Raw genomic sequence first — 25,998 nt, forward strand, 5'->3', positions numbered from 1 at the left:
CAAAGCCCTGATACCATTTAATACAGTCCATATACCTTTAATATTGTTTTTATTTTTCTCCACTAATTTATTATAATAGTCTTTCTTACATATCCTCATAATATTAGTTAATTTATTTTTATATTTTTCCTCTGCCTCTATAGTTCGATGCTTTAAGAATTGTCTGTATAATATATTTTTCTTTTTGCAGGCATTTTGTAGCCCCTTGGTGACCCACGGACTATTTGTATATTTATGTATATTACTTCTTTATAGGACAATTTTTATTATATAGTTCATTGAATATTATTAAAAATTCCTCATATGCTTTATCAACATCTTTTTCTTTATAAACTACATTCCAGTCCTGTATTAAGTCATTTTTTAGTGCAATCATGGTTTCTTCAGTTTTCACTCTTATATATTTATAATTTTTAGTATCCTTTTTCTTGCTATAATTACAGTAATATACATTAAAAATAGGTAGGTGGTCACTGATGTCTGTTAATAGTAGACCGCTCTCTATATTATTTTCCAGGATATTAGTAAATATATTATCTATTAAAGTGGTGCTGTGAGAAGTGATCCTGCTTGGTCTGGTAATAGATGGATACAGTCCCATACTGAACATTGAGGTAATGAACTCTTCTGTCATTTTGTGTTTCTTATGATTTAAGAGGTCGATGTTAAAATCACCACAGATGTACATGACCTTCTGAGTTGATTTTATAAACATACTTTCCATCCAATCTATAAAAACTTCTATGCTTGATCCAGGAGATCTGTATATACAGCTCACTGTTATATTTTTCATTTTTTCACAGCATATTTCTATTGTAATACACTCCATCCAATCATCAACAGCTACCATCATTTTATTATTAATTTTATATTCCAAACTATTATCAACATATATTGCCACGCCCCCTCCTCTTTTGTTCTTTCTATTAATATAATTTAATTCATACCCGTTCAGCTCAAAATCTACTCCCATCTCATCGTTGATCCAAGTTTCTGATATGGCTATTATATTGAATGGAGTACTGAACTGACTGAGATATTCCTTCATTTTATGGAAATTGGCATACAGACTTCTGATATTGAAATGAATAATTGATATCTTATTTCCGTCTCTGATCTTTGCATTGTATTGATATTCAGTGTAATACCGGCAGCTGATATTGATGTTGCTGAAAAGATTATTTTCCGGATCAATATTATTTTCCATATCTTGTATTTTGTGCTCAGTATAAAGGAAAGTGTCCAGTTCTTGTGTCCCGTGTCCAGTCCTTGTGTCATGATTGTAAATTGCTTTGATTGGCTCCCTCAGAATTTGTCCAGTTCCCCAATATCTCGGATGACCAAGATCTTGGCCTCTTCTGGAGATCCCTTCAGCTTGATGAAAATCTTGCAGTTTTGTGTCCAAGTGTTTTGGATTTTCCCCTGTTTCCTTAGTAGTCTCGCCTTTTTTGCAATGTCTGCATTTTTTTTTGTTAAGTGCTCATTTAAAAAAACATCTGAGCCTTTCAGTTTCTTCCCTTGCTTTAACAGTTGCATCTTATGCTTTCTGTTGGCAAATCTCATTATTACCGCCGGTTTGCCTGTGTTGCTTCTCCGTGGGAGAGGGTGACATGCTTCAATGTTATTGCTTTTTACCTCAATCCCCTTGGAGTGCAGGAATGCTAACACCTGTTGCTCCACAGAGTTAGCATCCTCCTCTTTCAGTTCCTCTCCGTCTCTTCTCGCCACTGCTCCAGCATATGAGCGGGGTTGAATTTGCAGTCCGGTCACAATGATGTCATTCATCCGGGTGTACTGCTCCAGCTCCTCCACTCGGTTCTCGAGAATGGCGATCCTCTTTGCCTTCTCTGAATTCTGCAGCCTCAGAGCTTTGACCTCTTCTACCAGGTCCAGGATGGTCTTCTGCTGCATCCTGACAGCAGAGATTTCTTCCCCCAGAAAGTCGAGGGATTTTTTAATATCATCTATCTCCTCGACCGTAGGAGCTTTCTTCGGGGGCATTGCGTTTGTTGTTATTACACGGCCTGTTCCCGCGCAACCTCTCGGTCCGCTCTCGTGCAGCCTCGCTCTCGCGCAACCTCTCGGCCCGCTCTCGCCCAGTGGCCTTACATGTGTGTTTAGTCATGTTGGAAAAGTGCATGACGACCAAGGGCACGGAGTGATGGTAGCATCTTCTCTTTCAGTATAGAGCAATACATCTGTGAATTCATGATGCCACCAGTGAAATGCAGCTCCCCGACACCAGCAGCACTCATGCAGCCCCACATAAGGACACTGCCACCACCATGTTTCACTGTAGGCACCAGGCATTTTTCTTTGTATTCCTCACCTTTGCGACGCCATACAGTTTTGAAGACATCAGTTCCAAAAACATTTATCTTGGTCTCATCACTCCAGAGTATAGAGTCCCAGTAGTCTTCATCTTTGTCAGCATGGGCCCTGGCAAACTCTAGGCGGGCTTTTTTGTGCCTGGGCTTTAGGAGAGGCTTCTTTCGTGGACGGCATCCATGCATGCCATTCCTCTGCAGTGTACGCCGTATTGTGTCACGGGAAATAGTCACCCCAGTTTGGCTTTCTACTTCTTTAGATAACTGCAGTGAACTTGCATACCGATTTTTCTTCAACCCTTCTCATCAGAAGACGCTCCTGTCGAGGTGTTAACTTCCGTGGACGACCTGGACGTCTCTGTGAGATGGTTGCAGTTCCATCTTTCTTAAAGTTTTGTACCACTTTTGCTTCAGTATTCTGACTGATAAGTAAAGCTTTGCTGATCTTCTTGTAGCCTTCACCTTCGTGGTGTAAAGAAATGATTTTCTTTGGGGAATTCTGAAGAGACGAGTTGAGCATCACTCTCCATCCAGCATCCAGTCACTAAAAGAGGTCGTTGTTGAAGAATGGAAAAAGATTGATGTTGCAAAATGTTGCCATCGTGTTCATTCCATGCCTAGAAGACTTGGTGCTGTCATTAAAAATCATGGAGGCCATACAAAGTACTAGATGTAGTAGTTTTTGTTGTAGGGTGTACTCATTTTTGCACCACCCTAATTTGAGTAAAACTGAAAAATGTGTCATCGAAGTTTATATTATTAACCTTACTTTCACTTTACAAGTTAAACAGATGCTATATTAAACTTTGTCTTGTCAACATTTTGGAAATTGTTTGTGTTCATTGAGATATTGTTTAAAATGTTACTTTTCAAAGGGGGTGTACTCATTTACACTCAGCACTGTATGTCATGATTGTACTTTTTAAGAAATAACAAATTAAGATGTTGTAAAAAGCAGTTTTAGAACTGTGTTGGAATGTGTGAAAAAACATAACCTTACCCATTGTGTCGAACCACTTTGATCACTTGAGGTGATTCTGTTCAGTCTTAGGAATGTATCAAGCACAAAAACTTAAATCTGCTCCACTGATTTGGACAATTAACTGGCCATCAAAAATTTATGTCCTGTTGGGATAAAGGGTTGGCAGTGGGAGGGGTATTCAATGAGAAGAGTAAAAAATTCCATTCCATTCAGCGAGAAGAGTGAAAACCCCTCCCACTACCAACTATTAATCCCATTACTTTAACTCTTAATCCTATCAGGTCACGTCCCAATGGGTAAGGTCATGATTTTTTACACATTCCAACCCAGTTCTAAAACTGCTTTTTACAACACCTTCATTTATCTGGTATTGACTTTATTTTGGTATTTGACTCTATTCAGTGTGTCTTGAAATTAACTCTTGTACTATTTTACTCAGTTCAGAGCCACAACCAACTCTGTTACTCTGTTACACAATTACTCTGTAATTTTACTCCCAGTCCAACTCCAAATTTTACTCTCTAAACTCAAAATCGAGCAAAATTAACTATTTTGTGGAAAATACTTTTAAACTCTGGAAAAACTGCTCAGTTATGTTTCCTGTGTATGCACTACACCGCACGAATATCAACCGATCTGCTCATCAGAAATAGAAGAAATAGTTACACTTACTCGAGTTGATCTTTGGCTGGATCGAGTTGAAGTTAAAAAAAAAAAGGCACCGCTCATCATCAGTGTTGCAGTTCTCAAGATTGAATTGAATCACTGTCCTGAATCATCCGAAGCGCATAAAATCTGTATGCCATCTCTCAAAAAGTTTTACCTCCAAATAACTGAAGCTATGTCTGACAGATTTTATCCTGTTCATGGTGGGTGTTCCCAAGGCGAAAGAGAAACCAATCGAAACCGAAAAAGTGAACATGATCATCATGCTGTTACCATGTGAATCGTCCTTTATGAATGTGTAAGTGGGCGCTCTGAGCTCCGACTCTGGTGTGACTGAGTAAGGTGACAAGTTTTATGTTTCATCTAATTTAGGTAATTTAAAAAATATAATGGGGCGGCACGGTGGTGTAGTGGTTAGCGCTGTCGCCTCACAGCAAGAAGGTCCTGGGTTCGAGCCCCGGGGCCGGCGAGGGCCTTTCTGTGTGGAGTTTGCATGTTCTCCCCGTGTCCGCGTGGGTTTCCTCCGGGTGCTCCGGTTTCCCCCACAGTCCAAAGACATGCAGGTTAGGTTAACTGGTGACTCTAAATTGAGCGTAGGTGTGAATGTGAGTGTGAATGGTTGTCTGTGTCTATGTGTCAGCCCTGTGATGACCTGGCGACTTGTCCAGGGTGTACCCCGCCTTTCACCCGTAGTCAGCTGGGATAGGCTCCAGCTTGCCTGTGACCCTGTAGAACAGGATAAAGCAGCTAGAGATAATGAGATGAGATAATGAAAAAATATAATATTATTTGTCAGTGGGCACATAGGAAAGTGTAACGTATAAAGTTTCTGTCAATATGTTTATTATGCTTGTATGATAAAAAAACTCACAAAGATATTTATCAAAATACACGACCTACTCATTCTAAACCTATCGAGCTTCGCTGGCAAAGCTCTGAACCCCAGAGGATTAATTAGGGAATAGTGTTTTTATAGCATAAAAACAATTTAACAACTTAACAAAATGGGTTTCACACTCATGATTCATCAGATTATAGGCTAGCAGTTGATCCAGCACATGCTATTAGGGTTATTATTATTATTATTATTATTATTATTATTATTATTGCACTCCAACAGTTAACCATTTGCTTAATAAAGACACAAAATACTCAATTGAAGTTATGAAATTGCAATGTGCAAATGTGATGTTGGTAAATAAAATAATGCTAATTTGTGCTTATGTTCCGATTTTGCATCATTGTCATTTAACTTCTGACTAGCGTATACGTCTGTAGCTACATCTGAGGTTTGAATATCAGTAGTAAACGCACACTAAACTCTGAGTATTTATCCATTAAGCTTTTATGATATGTTTTAAAGCTCCATTTGCTTTGTATACTCAGGGTAAACTCATGTCACCATCATTATTTTATGGTTCTCTAAGCGAAGCATGAACCATTAAAGAGAGAGAATAAGAGCAGCAGAGTGATGTGGAGCCGGTTAGGAGAAGATAGTGGATAGGAGGATAACATGCAGTCCTCTTGTCCTCTCTTACTGCTAAGAGTAATGGCACTTTAAGCTTAAGGTTCCTAGCTAAGAGGTTCTTCTAGAAAGGTGCTGAGGGAACAATTTTGAAGTGACTAGATAAAACTGTATTTTGTGAGAAGTGGTTAAAAAGCGAGCATTGATACGGTTTGACGTTAATGTTTCCGCATTCTGCTGCTTGTAAAACTGATGGTTTTGTTTCTCTCTCGCTCTTTAGCAGGTATAACATACAACCCTGATTCCAAAAAAGTTGTGACAAAGTACAAATTGTAAATAAAAACGGAATGCAATAATTGAATCTCAAAAACTGATATTGTATTCACAATAGAACATAGACAACATATCAAATGTCGAAAGTGAGACATTTTGAAATTTCATGCCAAATATTGGCTCATTTTGAAATTTCATGACAGCAACACATCTCAAAAAAGTTGGGACAGGGGCAATAAGAGGCTGGAAAAGTTAAAGGTACAAAAAAGGAACAGCCGGAGGACCAAATTGCAACTCATTAGGTCAATTGGCAATAGGTCATTAACATGACTGGGTATAAAAAGAGCATCTTGGAGTGGCAGCGGCTCTCAGAAGTAAAGATGGGAAGAGGATCACCAATCCCCCTAATTCTGCACCGACAAATAGTGGAGCAATATCAGAAAGGAGTTCGACAGTGTAAAACTGCAAAGAGTTTGAACATATCATTATCTACAGTGCATAATATCATCAAAAGATTCAGAGAATCTGGAAGAATCTCTGTGCGTAAGGGTCAAGGCCGGAAAACCATACTGGGTGCCCGTGATCTTCGGGCCCTTAGACGGCACTGCATCACATACAGGCACGCTTCTGTATTGGAAATCACAAAATGGGCTCAGGAATATTTCCAGAGAACATTATCTGTGAACACAATTCAGCGTGCCATCCGCCGTTGCCAGCTAAAACTCTATAGTTCAAAGAAGAAGCCGTATCTAAACATGATCCAGAAGCGCAGACGTCTTCTCTGGGCCAAGGCTCATTTAAAATGGACTGTGGCAAAGTGGAAAACTGTTCTGTGGTCAGACGAATCAAAATTTGAAGTTCTTTATGGAAATCAGGGACGCCGTGTCATTCGGACTAAAGAGGAGAAGGACGACCCAAGTTGTTATCAGCGCTCAGTTCAGAAGCCTGCATCTCTGATGGTATGGGGTTGCATTAGTGCGTGTGGCATGGGCAGCTTACACATCTGGAAAGACACCATCAATGCTGAAAGGTATATCCAGGTTCTAGAGCAACATATGCTCCCATCCAGACGACGTCTCTTTCAGGGAAGACCTTGCATTTTCCAACATGACAATGCCAAACCACATACTGCATCAATTACAGCATCATGGCTGCGTAGAAGAAGGGTCCGGGTACTGAACTGGCCAGCCTGCAGTCCAGATCTTTCACCCATAGAAAACATTTGGCGCATCATAAAACGGAAGATACAACAAAAAAGACCTAAGACAGTTGAGTAACTAGAATCCTACATTAGACAAGAATGGGTTAACATTCCTATCCCTAAACTTGAGCAACTTGTCTCCTCAGTCCCCAGACGTTTACAGACTGTTGTAAAGAGAAAAGGGGATGTCTCACAGTGGGAAACATGGCCTTGTCCCAACTTTTTTGAGATGTGTTGTTGTCATGAAATTTAAAATCACCTAATTTTTCTCTTTAAATGATACATTTTCTCAGTTTAAACATTTGATATGTCATCTATGTTCTATTCTGAATAAAACATGGAATTTTGAAACTTCCACATCATTGCATTCCGTTTTTATTTACAATTTGTACTTTGTCCCAACTTTTTTGGAATCGGGGTTGTACACATATAAAGCAGCCACTTTAATAGGCTTGGCTGCAGGAGTGGAGCCAGATGTGGTCTTCTGCTGTTGCATACTGAGATGCTTTTCTGCTCACCACGGTTGTAAAGAGTGATTATATGAGTTGCTATATCCTTCCTGGCAGCTTGAACTGCTCAATCTAGTCATTTTCCTCTGCCCTCTCTTATCAACAAGGCGTTTGTTTCCACCCACAGAACTGTCGCTCACTCAATATTTTTTTTTCATGCCATTCTGTGTAGAGACTGTTGTGTGTGAAAACCCCAGAAGTTTCTGAAATACTCAAACCAGTCCATCTGGCTCAAACCAACACCCATGCCACAGTGAAAGAAAGTCACACTTTGAGATCACAATTTTCCCCATTCTGCTGTTTGAACATTGTGAACATGAACTGAAGCTCTTGATTTGTATCTGCGTGATTTGATGCATTGTGCTGCTGTCAAGGGATCGGCTGATTAGAGAACTGCAGAAAACAGCAGGTGGACCTGCTGGGTGTTCCTAATAAAGTGGCTGGTGAGTATACTGTTACATTATATGCTCACAGACAACCGAAAGGTCAAAAGGTGTGATTGTGTTTTAGTGAAGTTAATATCACAGCTTGTCAAACGTGCGAAGTGGTAACACAAGCAATTTAGTGAAACACCTGTTAGCCAATCAGCACTCGCAGTCCTCGGGTTCACGTCCATCTCACCCTCATTCACTGGAGGAAAGGTGTAACAGAGTAGTGTTGAGAGCAATTCCAGCGTTATGGACGTGACACTTGAACTCAAAATGGCATCAAATGACCCAGTGCATGTTTTATTGTCTCCCAGTATTTAAACAGGTGTTGCATATTTTAAGGCTGTACCATACTGGAGAAGTGATAGAACAAGAACAATTCCCATAGTACATCTAGGGCATGCCAGAAAACGCCAATAAAAGATGCGTTATGGATGTGACAGAAAAAGTATCACTTTTCTTGGGTGACTGTACATTTTTATCAAACTCTGTGAAATTGTAAACCTAATGTCGAAATGGAGATATCCGTTTGATAGAGGGGTCCAAGGTGAATATTAAAAAACCTTTGCTTAAAATATTTTGTATTTCATGCAGAGTTTCGGAAGGAAAAGTCAGCGTTATGGATGTGACGAAATTCCGTTATGGATGTGACGCGTCTGAAATAGACATGGCATATGTTTAGAAAATCAGCAATTTAACCACCATAACCCTTTGAAAAACTCTCTAAATATCAGCTAAAACTATCAAAGTTCTTAAATAATATTTAGGATGGCTATCGTTTTGCTGTTTTGTGGATTTTAGCATACATTTCTGTGGCTTGTGGCAATAATATAGAATTGTACATGATCAAAGTTGATTTTAGCTTGGGGTTTACATTATAAGAAAGAAAGACTGACAGTGACATATTAGGTTGGTTACAAATTGGTTCAACTTGTTCACATCTGTAAAATACAGGCCTAGGTGAGATCTCTGGGAGTGGTTTTGATGCATTACATGTTGCTTTATTTTTGCATGGTGAGGCTGACATTTACATGGAATTGCCCTTATACACACTGGCTAATACATGAAAGCTAATTAGTTTTTTTTTTTTAAACAAACAGCTTTTAAAGGATATGGGACATGAAACATAAATGCACGCTATATCAGTTTCTTTCCATTAAAAATATGAATTAATTGCATCAACAAATACAAAATCATCTATTAAATTCAGCAAAATCGTTATATTCGTGATGATTATATGGCATTTCTGCTCGACTTCCGATATGCATATTTTACAACCGGAAGAGCCGCTGTCACGTGATCATACGTCACAAAAACTTTCGGGCACAGCACAAGCAGGTAGATGAATGGAGAAGTGAATGACAAGAAAATTGTTTTTATAGTCTTTAACGTACATTGGACATCATGGTGTATTGTGCTGCTTATGGTTGCAATAATTCCAATGGGAAATGCCCTGGAGTAAGTTTTTTTGCATTCCCCAAGGACCCGAAGCTGAGGAAAGTGTGGGCTCACCTGCGCATGCGCAGTAGTGATGTGTCGGTCGCGAACGATCCGGTTCAAAGAGCCGGCTCTTTGAAGTGAACGACGGGAGCCGGCTCTTCGGTGGGAGCCGAGTTGGGGAGCCGAATTAGTTTTTTGTCCTTAGGTGCCTCAGAGAGAGAGAGAGACTTTCACAAAAAAAGTTGCTGTCTGATTGCGTCTTTGTGTTGTCTATTACCATTCAAAGGAAAAAAAGTAGCATGGTGTACGCCTACTTTTTTTGGTTGGGGAGTTGATGTCATTCACAGCTGCGAAAATACAAAAATTGGTGTAATGCTTAAAGCTGTGGAGCGCAGGGGAGAGGAGTCTAATATTTTATTTAATATTTTATTTAATAAAATATTTTGTTGCACATTGTTCTGTGTGGGCGGCACGGTGGTGTAGTGGTTAGCGCTGTCGCCTCACAGCAAGAAGGTCCTGGGTTCGAGCCCCGGGGCCGGCGAGGGCCTTTCTGTGTGGAGTTTGCATGTTCTCCCCGTGTCCGCGTGGGTTTCCTCCGGGTGCTCCGGTTTCCCCCACAGTCCAAAGACATGCAGGTTAGGTTAACTGGTGACTCTAAATTGACCGTAGGTGTGAATGTGAGTGTGAATGGTTGTCTGTGTCTATGTGTCAGCCCTGTGATGACCTGGCGACTTGTCCAGGGTGTACCCCGCCTTTCGCCCGTAGTCAGCTGGGATAGGCTCCAGCTTGCCTGCGACCCTGTAGAAGGATAAAGCGGCTAGAGATAATGAGATGAGATGAGATTGTTCTGTGTTTGTTAAAATAATTTCCAACTTTGCTTCATAGTTTCTTAGGCCTGATTTATACTCATCTCATTCATCTCATTATCTCTAGCCGCTTTATCCTTCTACAGGGTCGCAGGAGCCTATCCCAGCTGACTACGGGCGAAAGGCGGGGTACACCCTGGACAAGTCGCCAGGTCATCACAGGGCTGACACATAGACACAGACAACCATTCACACTCACATTCACACCTACGCTCAATTTAGAGTCACCAGTTAACCTAACCTGCATGTCTTTGGACTGTGGGGGAAACCGGAGCACCCGGAGGAAACCCACGCGGACACGGGGAGAACATGCAAACTCCGCACAGAAAGGCCCTCGCCGGCCACAGGGCTCGAACCCGGACCTTCTTGCTGTGAGGCGACAGCGCTAACCACTACATCACCATGCCGCCCCCTGATTTATACTTCATAATTTATTTTGTGGCATTTTGTTCAAGGTCGAGTGTGAAATAAAGCCATAAAGGATAAACAGTTGATGTCTTCTGTGTATTTTATATTGGTAATATAACACAGTTTTGCATTATGTTTGTGTTATTAATTGGTAAGTAAGTTTTATTTCTATAGCTAGAACATTGTTACACTGCTATACTTTACAAAGCTTTACAATGGCTACAAAAACTAAAAAATAAAATGGAAAACATCCTATTGATAAAATATAAATAATAATGTGTTGGGGTTCACCCAGAAAGAGACCCCGATTCCTTCATGAGCCACCCTCGGATCCGGGACGAATGATAGAACGATAGAAACAGACAGGGGAACCAGAGAGTTCACATGCCAGTTTATTCGCACAGTCACTTCGTCAAAGATGAAAGATTAAAAACAACTTTTATAACAAATCATAATCTCTCCAAACGGCTATTGTGTCTGTCAAATGTGTGTGTGTTTGTATGTGACCTCAGAGAGGGGGGTGTGTGTGTGTGTGTGTGTGTGTGTGTGTGTGTGTGTGTCTATGGGAGGGTGTGAGTGAGTGACATCATTTTGATATCTGTGTCTATGTGCTAGGTCAGCAAATCACATCTTAATTCCATATGTATGTGTGTGTGAATGAAACCTTCAATCATAAGCAAAATAATATTTCAGCAATTCAGCAATTTCATTTACGCACGTCAAAGCGCGTGAGATGTTTTCACGACAATGTTTTAAACAAAGACTATGTTTGGTCTAACAAAGAAGTGTTCTTCTCCACTGGACGAAGGTCGGGCTACACAGGAACAGTTTAAAATCACTGCCATAGTATATGCAATAGTCCAAAATAATAAAGGATCTTAAAAAGCTCTAAAATATACTATAAGTAATATATACTATAATATATACTATAAAAATATAATATAAGAGTCTTAACTCTTTGTTCAGCAATAAGGCTACCATTACATCCAACATTAAAGTGTGTGTGTGGGTCGATCTGACACTAAAACAGACCTTGGTGGGTCCTTCAGACACTTCTCTGTTCAAAATACACATTTCATAAACAAAATGTTCCCAAACAATGTCCAGCCGAGACAGAAGGTCATTTTTAACTGAACCTTAAGTTAACTCTTAATTATGTCACCATTTTAATAATAATAATACTTATAAGAATAATAAGAATAATACTTATATAAACCTAGCATAGTGTAATTAATTAACTAGTTAATTGCAGCAATTAAATCAAAAATAAAATCTCAGGAGCTGTTTGGGAGCCGAAAGAGCCGGATCCTTATAGTAAGAAATGCCAAAAGAGCCGAAATTCCCATCACTAATGCGCAGTAGGCTTGGTAGGACAAATCCAAGAGGTAGGATAACTTTACAGAACACCTGTTGAAAAAACTTTGCACCTACTGTTTCCCACAAACTGTGTTCGGACCATTTCACTGAGGATTCTTTCAACATTAATACTCAGGTACTGAGCGATATTAATTGCCAAGCCAAATTTAAGAGGCTACTTCAAGATGGAGCCGTTCCCAACATTCCAATTCAGGAACAAGACGGCGGAGTGAAACCAGAAGTGCTACGGCCACCACGAGGTGCATTCGCTAAGCGACTGAAAGCCGAGGTAAGGATTAGTATTATAATTTTGGGTGTATCAATTATTGATTATCATAATTCTGACTCGTTTCGCCATTTAGAATGTTTTCATCTCGGACTCTGGAAGCATTGTATCTCAATCAATCTCGAAAAATATCAGCAAAAAAAAAACTAGCTTGCAACGGACTTTAGCTAGATCTATGATGAACTTTCAATGTATGATACAAAAATAATACTTCTTTCAACAGATCATTAGCCTTTGAGCAGAATTGTTTTTAACTTACCAGGAAGTGTTATCGAGCCGACCGCTTTCAGTTTCATGGGGATTGAATGAACTCTCACTCTCAGAATCATCTGACCCGTCAGAGTAAAGACAAGATCCATGTTCATGTGAATTTCCAGCTATCGGTTCGAATTGATAGGGTCTAACTTCACATCTCTGTGAAACATCGGGAATGTCACTGTCGATGGTGTCCATTTCGGTAACCTGTTTACATTAGATTCCCAAGCGCTGGCTCCTTGGAAAGTTTTTGTTACATCACGGGTCACGTGACCACCTAGCTCATTAACGAATCCTTGTTTTACGCTGATGTATAAAAAAACTTGAATAATGTGATGATTTTCACATTTTTGACGCCCTGCAGTGATTTAGATGGCATTTCTTATGTCCTTTATACATAATTATACCCAGAAAAAAATCCATGTCCCATATCCTTTAAGGTAAATGAGTTTTATCATGAAGACTTTCTCATGTCGGAAGATTTAAAAGTAGACTTTTCAAGTGTAGGTCATAAAAAGAATTTTCCCTGACACCTGATTATTTTTGTTTAGTGGACTGAAAGCTACTGAATTTGAATCACAAACTTCCAATTTTATTATTTATTTATTTTATTTTTTAAATCGAACAGTTAATAAATTTAGGGTCACATGGTCCTAAATTCTCCGCTATTTTTTCCTGCTTCACCGTGACGCAATACAAAATACTACATCATGCATCACGTGGTAGGCTTTACCCATTTGCACAAGGCATTGTGGGATACAAATTTGAAACAGGAGAGGAAAATGGAGGACGCAAATGAAATGTGAAAGACCAACTACAGCAGTGGCGGCTGGTAGTCTTTCAAATAGGGGAGGCGGGTCGGTTACGATATTTCCAGATTTTAAAAGAAAAAAGAAAAAAAACATCAATTTTGCCCATACTCTTGCCTCTGATCTGGCTGATTGTTGGCAGGGTCACAAACTGTGAAATAACAGGTTCTTTTGGCCCATTAGCCTACTGTCCAATATACATGATGGTGGTGTTGGGGGGGGTATATTTTAACATTTTATATTTTAAAATTGTGGCATGTTGTTTAAAAATTGATCATTATTGAAAGCAGCTCTTTGTCAGGAACCTCAGCAGTAACAGCAGAGTGTTCTGGAATAGGCACAAGCACTGACCTTGGGGAGCCAAACATAGAGCTGGGTGCCACACATTTCATTCAATGACACTTTCCCTATATTTTACTTATTTTGACTGAGAAATGTTTTATTGACAATTTTGATAACCCTTCACTTTTAATCCAGGTCTGTAGTGTGAAATGTTCTCGGCTGTGTTTTTGTTTAAAAATGTTTTCCAAATTGTAGTCGTGTTTAATTCATATCCAGAAAAATATATATTCCAATATAATATACTCAGCATAAACATTTTAAATAGATTCTATATTTTTGGTCCATCCATGACATATTACTAAAGTAGCCTATTTACTGTTGTTGATGTGGGTCACTTGCTGTTAGCCAATTCACTTTCTCGTACCAGGAGAGCTGAAAGGAACGAGTATTATTCCCTACCTTTTTCACCAAGTCAGTTTGAGGCGTTGGTCTACCCTGCTCTTGAATTTTAATTTTTTCCTCGAAAGGAAGACTGGCAAATGGCTTCGCCAAAATTAAATCAGCAATGCTTGGCATCCGTGCGCAGCTTTCTTGCTAGCTGACTAGCCCCCTCAAGTTCAAGTTCAGTCACTCAAATAAACGAAATTTCTGGAACTAAGATAGCAAACTTGACAACACTATATTTACACTTTATTTACAATGAAAATATATACAAACTAAAAAAGCTGGTAGAAACCGTATATGAATGAAATTGAAATGTAAGCTGATCTCTTACAATACACCACAGCACTTGCGAATCCGCATGGGACTGAACTGAAATTCACCGCTGCCTGTCTATATTTGAAACGAGCTGTCAATCAAAGAAAATATCCAGCCGCTTTCACCAATCACCAGTCTCCTCGCGGAAAGCTTTGCCATGTCCCTCCCACTGTGAGGCTGGGAGTCCGTAGGCTGGCGGTTTCGCAGTATTTGTCCAATAACCGTCTTGCATTTTGAGATTGAAAGCGCATAGCTCCCAAATGCCATTGAAGTCCACTGAGGCTGGGCTGCATCGCGCTGTCACGAGGGGGAAAAACTCACGCGCACATTAGGCGAACTGGGGAAAGTTATAAGGGAATGATTTCGCACTGTAGTTGGGTTGAGCACATATATTTCTATGATTCTGGATCTGAAATAGCAATGTTATAAGGTCGGCTATAACATAAGCCTAGCGCAATTCATCCTACACGATGTTCGTCATTTTTAGAGGAGGCTGAGCCTCCCTCGTTGTCTTAGAGCAATCGCCCGTGAACTACAGTAACGGAAAGCGAGAAGAAAAGACGTTATGTTGCGAAGGAAAGGAAACGCAGGATGAAACTAATAAATATCGGCGGTCAGCGAGCACCTTGATGTGATCAGCTGTTCGTTTAGTGACAGAATGATGTAACTGTCCGTGCATGGTCAAAGTAAACCTGTAGATGGCAGTAATGCAACACTTGATGCCAGCTGCTGTAAAACCCAAAAGATGAAGAAGAAGCCGAACGTACTGTAAGCGTGCGCATGCACACATGAACTTCCTCTGTCTGCTTGACTGTGCGAAGCGAGCGATTTCATGCACATTATTTGCTAGAGAATCCCCTCAAATTAAATAACTTCCCAGCCACAGAACAGCCTGTTTCTTTTTTTTTTTTTTTGACATTACAGAAATAAGCATACATCACAATGACTGATTTTCAGAGGGAACTAAATTTCACAGATTTTATGAAATTGAAAGGCCGTCTAGTTTTAACATTACAGCTTCATCTCTGATGCTAAGTCATTACTATAGGATTAGGGTTAACAATATGGATAACGGAAATGTAATAAATCCTAGTACAAATCACTACACACTATTTTATCCACGAATGTACCTTACAAATTATGTATTTTGAAACTAATTGTCATTTATCATTAAAGATAAATCGGATAAAGTGAATTTATCTTTAACTCGAGTTGAGCTTTCTTGATTAGCAGCCTGTAACCCCCCTGAGTAACTGCGGCTTTGTAGTCGATGAACATCTCAAGCAAAGTGAATGAATTGTGTGAGAGGAGAATGTGTGGTCGGGAAGCTGGGTGTTTGATGTATAATCCGACTCACGGTCCACTGGGATGTTCCCAATTTAACCACACTGCATAAAAAACCTTGATATTCAGTGGGATTTATTGGTTTAGAGCTGCTGACTGACTCTCTAGTCACTGCTGTACTCCTGTGATGGGGACGTCCTGTATTGTCTTTTAAAACACATTAACTCGATTGGCGGTTGGTTTAAGAGCGCCTTAGATGTCATGTTCACAGACACCCTTTGAGCACTAAAACACTCCATGAATGAAATCGGTTGCTAATTTATATAATCTTACTATTCACCAAGAAGCTTTCATTCCCATCAAACCCTTTTGTAGACTTGGATAATGAACTAAAGACGTTTCGTCCCCAAATTCAACTCTTTAATGGATTAACGAATCATGTGTAATCATTGACATGGAATCATAACCCTATTATGCCAAGTGAATTGTTTTAAAACAGAGTGATTCGAAGAGACTGATTCAATTGGTCCACTCATGCAAAGTGAATTATTGTCAAACAGACTAATTCAAATTGAGTGATTCAACTGGTTTCCCATAGTACCAAGTGAAGGTATATGCCGAGTGATTTTTTTTTTCTAAACAGTCATTCAAAGGCAGTGATCCACTTGGTTCACTTATGCCAAGTGAACCAATTATGTCAAATGAATTATTTCCAAACAATGATTCAAACAGAATGAATGAGTTGGTTCACCCATGCCAAGTGAATCAATTATGCCAAGTAAATTATTTCCAAACAGACTGATTCAAACAGACTGATTCAAACAGAGTGATTCAATTGGGTCACCCGTGCCAAGTGAATCAATTATGCCAAGTGAATTATTTCCAAACAGAGTGATTCAAACAGAGTGATTCAATTGGGTCACCCGTGCCAAGTGAATCAACTATGGCAAGTGAATTATTTCCAAACAGACTGATTCAAACAGAACAATTCAATTGGTTCACCCATGCCAAGTGAATCAATTATGCCAAGTGAATTATTTCCAAACAGACTGATTCAAACAGACTGATTCAAACAGAGTGATTCAATTGGGTCACCCGTGCCAAGTGAATCAACTATGGCAAGTGAATTATTTCCAAACAGACTGATTCAAACAGAACAATTCAACTGGTTCACCCATGCCAAGTGAATCAATTATGCCAAGTGAATTATTTCCAAACAGACTGATTCAAACAGACTGATTCAAACAGAGTGATTCAATTGGGTCACCCGTGCCAAGTGAATCAATTATGCCAAGTGAATTATTTCCAAACAGAGTGATTCAAACAGAGTGATTCAATTGGGTCACCCGTGCCAAGTGAATCAATTATGCCAAGTGAATTATTTCCAAACAGAGTGATTCAAACAGAGTGATTCAATTGGGTCACCCGTGCCAAGTGAATCAACTATGGCAAGTGAATTATTTCCAAACAGACTGATTCAAACAGAACAATTCAATTGGTTCACCCATGCCAAGTGAATCAATTATGCCAAGTGAATTATTTCCAAACAGACTGATTCAAACAGACTGATTCAAACAGAGTGATTCAATTGGGTCACCCGTGCCAAGTGAATCAACTATGGCAAGTGAATTATTTCCAAACAGACTGATTCAAACAGAACAATTCAATTGGTTCACCCATGCCAAGTGAATCAATTATGCCAAGTGAATTATTTCCAAACAGACTGATTCAAACAGACTGATTCAAACAGAGTGATTCAATTGGGTCACCCGTGCCAAGTGAATCAATTATGCCAAGTGAATTATTTCCAAACAGAGTGATTCAAACAGAGTGATTCAATTGGGTCACCCGTGCCAAGTGAATCAATTATGCCAAGTGAATTATTTCCAAACAGAGTGATTCAAACAGAGTGATTCAATTGGGTCACCCGTGCCAAGTGAATCAACTATGGCAAGTGAATTATTTCCAAACAGACTGATTCAAACAGAACAATTCAATTGGTTCACCCATGCCAAGTGAATCAATTATGCCAAGTGAATTATTTCCAAACAGACTGATTCAAACAGACTGATTCAAACAGAGTGATTCAATTGGGTCACCCGTGCCAAGTGAATCAATTATGCCAAGTGAATTATTTCCAAACAGAGTGATTCAAACAGAGTGATTCAATTGGGTCACCCGTGCCAAGTGAATCAATTATGCCAAGTGAATTATTTCCAAACAGAGTGATTCAAACAGAGTGATTCAATTGGGTCACCCGTGCCAAGTGAATCAACTATGGCAAGTGAATTATTTCCAAACAGACTGATTCAAACAGAACAATTCAATTGGTTCACCCATGCCAAGTGAATCAATTATGCCAAGTGAATTATTTCCAAACAGACTGATTCAAACAGACTGATTCAATTGGGTCACCCGTGCCAAGTGAATCAATTATGCCAAGTGAATTATTTCCAAACAGAGTGATTCAAACAGAGTGATTCAATTGGGTCACCCGTGCCAAGTGAATCAACTATGCCAAGTGAATTATTTCCAAACAGACTGATTCAAACAGAACAATTCAATTGGTTCATCCATGCCAAGTGAATCAATTATAGCAAGTGAATTATTTCCAAACAGAGTGATTCAAACAGACTGAGTGAAAATGAGTTGAAAGCTGAGTCACTTGGTTTGGTCAGGGTGAAGGTTTATGTAAGATGTTTATTTATTTAACATTAATGAAAGGAGTCTCCAGTGTCAGCACTTTGTAATAGACCGAGCTAAAGCTGTAACTTTAAGCTTTCCGACACAATAATGTCTTAAGAAGGTTTTAATGTTGTCTGTTTATAGCTGCAAGAACATAAAAAAATCTGTTTTGCAGATGATCCTCAAAAAGAAATGTAGCTATAAACAGATAAAAAAAAGTGATATGGCATAGTTATCTAGTACATTTGCACTTCTCCTGTTTATGTAGCCCCGATTTTCTTGTTGTTGTTTTTTTTGTTTTGTTTTATTTTGGATTTGAGGAACCTGGAAGGTTAATATTTTGTTCCACATATCTATATATAAATTGCATGACTTAAATCTTGGGCCTGCATTGTTCACTTTCCCTCGTTTTTTGGCGTAATGCCTTCCCGCAAGAAGCTTTTAAAAGCAGAAAAATAATGGAGTGTAAGGCTGATCTCTGCCAAGAATGGCAAAGATTAAAACCCTCAATGCCTTGGTGCGGCAGTCTATAAGCTGGCTGGCCCCTTGCCAAATCATCTCCAGCACTCCCATTTGAACAATCATAGGCTGAGCTACACAGCAGGAAAAGACAACAGCAGAGAACAATGGGAAGCGAAAGGAGGTAGGATGTGAGCTGGTTTTATTAAAGTAGGTCCATAAGACATTATTGTTATAGAAGTGCAGGTTCATAAAACTGCAGGCAAAATCCCTGGGAAATTAATTCCTCAAGCATACATAGATAATTTCCCACACCAGGCTAATACAGGGGAGATTAAAATGGTGAAAAAATACAAGATAACATGGTTTAAACTGGGAAACATAGAAATAAAAGAGACTGGCTTGGCAAGACTTCGCAAAGACCAAGAAACTATCGAGAATATACACTGACTACAGCAATATTTACCAGCTTTGGGCACATTTTTGTTGCCTCATGCCTCAAACAGTGTGATTTCTAACGGAATAAACACATGGATAGCAGGTGCTTGTTTATTACTGAAATAAAGTTCGCGATTGATGGTAAAATTGCTGTAGCATAAAAGAAATAAAATGCTTTGGGGTGGTAAGAGTAACTCAACTTTGTGTTGGGCCTCATCACACCACCCCATCGTTGATTATTTTCAAACAGGTTGATTCAAACAGACTGATTCATTTGGGTCACTTATGCCAAGTGGATCAATTATGTCAAGTGAATTATTTTAAAGCAGAATGATTCAAACAGAGTGATTCAATTGGGTCACCCATGCCAAGTGAATCAATTATGCCAAGTGATTTTTTTTTTCTTCAAATAGACTGATTCAAACAGACTGATTCAATTCATTAAATCATGCCAAGTGAACCAGTTATGGCAAGTGAATTATTTTCAAACAGATTGATTCAAACATACTGATTCATTTGGTTCACTCATACCAAGTGAATCAATTATGCTCAGTGAATTATTTTCAAACACAGTGATTCAAAGAGGAATGCTGGAAAAAAATAAAAACCCATGGGGCTCAAGGGGAAAAAGTTTAATTATGTCTGCTCTAGGGCCACATAAAGATGATGAGCACCGGTCGTGGCTCGACACTGTAGCTTGCTTTTAAAATCATAGTAACAGCTCTCTATTTTCTATTCTCTGTTTATTCTGTAATGATGCTGCTGGAATTTTAATTTCCTTGGGAACCCTCCCGAAGGGATCAATAAAGTTCTATCCATCTATCCATCTCTCCTGTGGCAACGGATTACAGCAGACCTCTACACCTTCAGCATGTCCTACACAAACCACAGAACGCAGTATCACTGGCTGTACTGATGTGATCCAAGAATTCAGAAAAGGTCTTTCTCCTTTCTTTGTAAAACGTATTCTACAATCCCTTCTTCAGCTTGAAATCTGGCCAAAGGGAGCACAGCATCCTGGCTATAACTGCCTCAGGCTGACTCTTGTCTTACAATCACTCGCTGGAGCATGATTATTATTGCATGATGACGTCATTTGTTTAGTACTCAGGACTGTTTTTCCAGATGTTATGTTCATGTATTGGCTGCAACATGCTCATTATTTCAGAGTATAATCTGCTTCAGTATGATTTCTGTTCAACCCTTATGCTATTTCTGCTGTTCCAAATCATTATAGTGTATTTGTTCTGACATTATTATCTGCTGCACTGTAAACATGTACATGTTTGAGATGAAAATAATACTAGCTCCAAGTTTTTTTGGGGTCTTATAAACTACAAAAGAGAGAAAAACAGACATTCAACTATAATTGAAATGATAAATGGATAAAAAGTAGGATGTGTTGTTTCCTAAAGTGCTAGTCTTACGAAAATGACATCACCCCTGGAAATTATACCTAATTAAACTAGACATGTTAAATAGTTTACTATCTAAATTGTATTTTAATACGAGTCTGGAAACATGTTCTATTTAGCCAGTAAAGTTTGGCTCTCCATTACGCAAATGCGTTCTTGGTAAGTTACTGTTAATTCAAAGGAAGTGACATCATATGCACAATGCTTGAAAGTTCGTCGCATTTCTGGCTTTGTAAAGTGTAGCACATTTTTTACTTTTTTTTTTTTTTAATTCCACAGCAAAACTAAAACCAAAGTATGTCTCCTAAGAGGTGTGTCCTTCAAGGCTGTTCAAGTGTAGCCGATAAAAAAAAGTGGAATTTTGTTCCATTATAGCACAAAGCTCGCAGGACACTTACGGAATATATACACTACCGTTCAAAAGTTTGGGGTCACTTTGAAATGTCCTTATTTTTGAAAGAAAAGCACTGTTCTTTTCAATGAAGATCACTTTAAACTAATCAGAAATGCACTCTATACATTGCTAATGTGGTAAATGACTATTCTAGCTGCAAATGTCTGGTTTTTGGTGCAATATCTCCATAGGTGTATAGAGGCCCATTTCCAGCAACTCTCACTCCAGTGTTCTAATGGTACAATGTGTTTGCTCATTGCCTCAGAAGGCTAATGGATGATTAGAAAACCCTTGTACAATCATGTTAGCACAGCTGAAAACAGCTGAGCTCTTTAGAGAAGCTATAAAACTGACCTTCCTTTGAGCAGATTGAGTTTCTGGAGCATCACATTTGTGGGGCCGATTAAATGCTCAAAATGGCCAGAAAAATGTCTCGACTATATTTTCTATTCATTTTACAACTTATGGTGGTAAATAAAAGTGTGACTTTTCATGGAAAACACAAAACTGTCTGGGTGACCCCAAACTTTTGAACGGTAGTGTAGGTTCAATTTGTAAGGACAAAGAGAGGTAACTTCAAGCCGACAGGACAGTTTGGTATCTGCCCTATACACTTTGAAAAAGATAAATGTGTGAGGCAGATTCACATAGAAGGGTTTGAGTGACGTCTGTTATGAGGAGCAGTTCCCACGATCTGGAAACAAAAGTCAGAAGCGCCAGCCCAAAGAGCTCACCGCTGCACAGGAAGGATCAAGCTTGTGTTTAGCCTGTTGCTTGAATTTATTAGTTGTCCTTAGTCTTTTATCCTTTTCAATGATAGCAGTTCTGAAGTTTTATACAAGGCTAAATAATGCCAGTATTTAGGTACTTTCACTTTCAGTGCTGGCAGGAGTGGCTGGCGTGTTGTGCCATATGCATTGTGCGCAGCGAGCGCGCAGCAGCTCTTAGGGTTCACCTCCAAAACTAAGGCCCACTTTACACGGGGACGGTCTGAAACAAAAACGCAAAAGTCCGTTTTCGTTCTCACTTTTTTCCGCGTCTACACGACCGTTTTCAAGGAGGAAATCTGCGTCTATACGGTGACGCATAAATGTGTGGAATTCAATTGGATGTGCATGCCAGGCGGCTAGGTGGTGCTGTGAAAGACCTCCGCTATGTCTGCACGCATGCGCAACGTCTTCCGTCTTGTCTGATCTGCACATCTGCGCCGCGAAAACTTTGACTACTCTGGCTATGCTAAGTAAGAAAGTAAGTAAAAAAGTAAGAGCGTACTATACCCGCCTCTGTTCATTAACGGTATATGTGCAGATTCGGTATAGATGTTCGAAGGACTCCTGGACGTTTATTAAAGCTGCCAGAGCAGCTTGAAGGTCCGTTGGATCGATGTAATCAGACATGCTCTTACTTTTTTACTTACTTCCTTACTTCCCGGGCTGGCATGTACAGTATGTACATATGTATGACGTAAACGCGTACCCGACGTGAGCAGATCCGAGCAGAGTTTGGCGTATTGGGTAGTTTAGACGGATATGCAACGGGGGCTGTTTTTAACTTATCCACTCTGGAAGGCGTTTTCAAATTTTTCCGTTTTTCAGCCTCGGAAACGCCGTCCCCGTGTAGACGAAAGGCACTTCCGATAAAATATTTAGTCGTTTTTACCCGACAGCGTCCTCGTGTAAATGGGCCCTATAAGTTGCTCATAAAGCTACAACCTTTTCTGGTTCTAACAGTACCAGTTAGGACTGTGTAGAGTAGACCCTTTCTATTTTGTGTTACAACGTTAAGTAGAGGTGTGTATGTGTGGCGGGGGGGGGGGTTAAAAAAGCTACTATTTGTACTACAGTAGACACAGATGCTTTGGCTGTTTTGGCTATAGCACACTCAAATGAAATACCAAAAGGAGGAGAGAGTGGTCGTTGAGATAGTTTATTTTGTTTACAGGCAGTATTTGACGGAAGATGGATATGATGTGTTACTAGCACCTGAAGATACAGTACTAATTGAACAGCGGCTCATGTTGTGAGAGAATCTCTTTCAGAGCCTATAAATACAGAAAAAAAACAAAAACGATGAGTTAGTTGAGAGAGATAACAGGACGGCATGTCCATTCATGTGATATTGAAATCATGTTTTTAGATGCAGTATAACGTTGCACATGTTTCAGTGGACAAAAAAATTCAGAAATACACAGGGAAGTTTATCACAGAGTGATAAATTATAAATTAATCTTGCAATGGCCTTTTCCTTCGCGCCAATTCCGTGATTATTGTAGGGACTTTACCTTAAAATTTCAAACAGGTTCAATTCACCTTAAAATCAGCTCTCTGTAAAGGGACACTGTAAGAAGATCATAGGTTTTGGAAAAAAATCTTTTATGGTTGCAGAGAGATGGTGATTTTAGTAAAAAATAAATAATGGTAATTGTGTAACCCCCCCCACACACACACACAAACACACACCTCTACTTCACGTTGTAGCGCAAAATAGAAAGGGTCTACAACTTTCGTTGTCTTTTTCAAAAGGATCAGTATCAAGAACGCACACCACTGCAGAGAATAGTATAGAGTCTGTGTGGACACAAAAGAAGGCAGTGGCGCACATGACGTCACACATGCAGTGCCACTGACCTGTAAATCGCTGCGATCTAATAATGGCAGACAAGCTTTTAGTGATTTTTGGAACAGAATTCAGATGCAAAAAATATATATATTTTTTTTTTTAACCAATTTTTTTATTTATCGGTCAATTTTACAACCTATTTGAGCATATCACACACAGAAAACCCGGGATTTTATGATGCAATTTTCATTACACTAGCACTTTAATGAACAAAAAAAAAAAAATGCAACTACTGGGACACTGCTGCAGTATAAGAGGAATAAAACACTTCGTCTGTACTCACATTCTTGCATTGTCATCCAGGAAGCAGCGGTTGCGGAGTAATCCCGCCCACAATTGCACGCCAACTATTCCGAAGATAAAAAATACGAAGAAGCACAGTAGCAAAACGTTTCCCAGCATCGGTAAAGTGTCCAGCAGCAGCGTCACCAAGATGCGCATACCTGCGAAAAACAACAACGTTAGAAATTTCCAAAGAAATCTAAACTCGTCGGAAACATTTTAAAAAAGTAAAAATAGTAGTTCTAATGGGCAGCGCGGTGGTGTAGTGGTTAGCGCTGTCGCCTCACAGCAAGAAGGTCTGGGTTCGAGCCCCGTGGCCGGCAAGGGCCTTTCTGTGTGGAGTTTGCATGTTCTCCCCGTGTCCGCGTGGGTTTCCTCCGGGTGCTCCGGTTTCCCCCACAGTCCAAAGACATGCAGGTTAGGTTAACTGGTGACTCTAAATTGAGCGTAGGTGTGAATGTGAGTGTGAATGGTTGTCTGTGTCTATGTGTCAGCCCTGTGATGACCTGGCGACTTGTCCAGGGTGTACCCCGCCTTTCGCCCGTAGTCAGCTGGGATAGGCTCCAGCTTGCCTGCGACCCTGTAGAACAGGATAAAGCGGCTAGAGATAATGAGATTAAATGAGTAGTTCTAACCTTTTGAGTCAGGTTTTATGTTTTTTGCTCAAAGATAATAACTTTGTAGCCAAAAATGAAAATCAAGAAAAAGCTCAAACAACATTCCTGAGTGGTGAATCAAACAAATCGAAGCTCATATCAATCCACTTCCGTGAGTCATTTGAAAGAATCAAATCTTTCTAAGAAAGAATTTGTCTAAGTTACCACCCTGAAGTTAATTGTTTTTCCATAACTGCACATCCTGAAGTGCTTTAGTTCTTTTATGCCACAGCAAATTGGACAAATATAAAAAAATTTTCAGACATATATATTTATAGTGGGGCGGCACGGTGGTGTAGTGGTTAGCGCTGTCGCCTCACAGCAAGAAGGTCCTGGGTTCGAGCCCCATGGCCGGCGAGGGCCTTTCTGTGTGGAGTTTGCATGTTCTCCCCATGTCCGCGTGGGTTTCCTCCGGGTGCTCCGGTTTCCCCCACAGTCCAAAGACATGCAGGTTAGGTTAACTGGTGACTCTAAATTGACCGTAGGTGTGAATGTGAGTGTGAATGGTTGTCTGTGTCTATGTGTCAGCCCTGTGATGACCTGGCGACTTGTCCAGGGTGTACCCCGCCTTTCGCCCGTAGTCAGCTGGGATAGGCTCCAGCTTGCCTGTGACCCTGTAGAAGGATAAAGCGGCTAGAGATAATGAGATGAGATGAGATGAGATATATTTATAGTTAAATTTAATGTTGTGGAACGCCAATGAAACAAGTTAGTTTCTTTCTCACTCACCATAAAATCATTCCCTCACCAGCCTCTCTTTATTTTTCTCTTTTATAGTTAATAAGACAAAAAGCTCAGCCAAAAAATGGCAAAAAAAAAACAGTAAGCGCTACAACTTTACCTTTGACTATTACAAAGCATTGACACTGGAGACTCCTTCCATAAATGTTACAAAAAACTTCATCTTTGCTGATGAATCTTAGATTTTATCTACAGCTTTCCTGCAAGAGACAATGAGGGTCGCCATGACACCCACCTCTACCGGATGCCAGTTTTTGAGTTCTGGTTTATCCAAGCAGCTGAGGCTGAGAGAACCGAATGTAGCTGAGTGGAGCTAGCTACGACAACCATGTTTTTGTCAGAGGATAATGTAATATATTGTTGTGGTGCTATGAGTGCTATTGTTCAAGAATGTGATTCATGCTGTGACCCTAGTTGGCCACCTTAGCTAAGTTGATGTTTAGAAAGCAATGTAGCGGTCTTGAAAATAAAAATAGCACATTGTGCGGCTAACGCCTCAGTTCTTGGCTCAAAGTATCTTACATGGTGTCAGAAGCGTAGTTATGGCTACCCTGCAGGTTGAGCACCTGAAGATTGACTGGGACGCTGCTGTTTTATATCAGGAATTTGATAGATTTAGGAGTCATGTTACTTTTGTTTTTTGATGGACTGCTGTCTAGACTATCTGCTAAACAGTGGGCAGGCTGGCTAGGCACATGGATTGGCGTGCAAGG

The 25,998-nt window shown here is 39.8% G+C and overlaps 1 protein-coding gene across 1 annotated transcript in view; it reads right to left on the reverse strand.

The window, feature by feature from the left end:
- Positions 1-25,998, reverse strand: part of cacna1hb (calcium channel, voltage-dependent, T type, alpha 1H subunit b) — a 179,746-nt gene that overhangs the window by 109,382 nt on the left and 44,366 nt on the right. The window contains exon 4 of the mRNA XM_060898260.1: positions 23,890-24,049. Within this exon, the coding sequence (XP_060754243.1) occupies positions 23,890-24,049 (160 nt within the window). The remainder of the gene's footprint in view (positions 1-23,889; positions 24,050-25,998) is intronic.

This window comes from Neoarius graeffei, chromosome 18 (assembly GCF_027579695.1).
Source record: "Neoarius graeffei isolate fNeoGra1 chromosome 18, fNeoGra1.pri, whole genome shotgun sequence".
Classification (NCBI taxonomy): domain Eukaryota; kingdom Metazoa; phylum Chordata; class Actinopteri; order Siluriformes; family Ariidae; genus Neoarius; species Neoarius graeffei.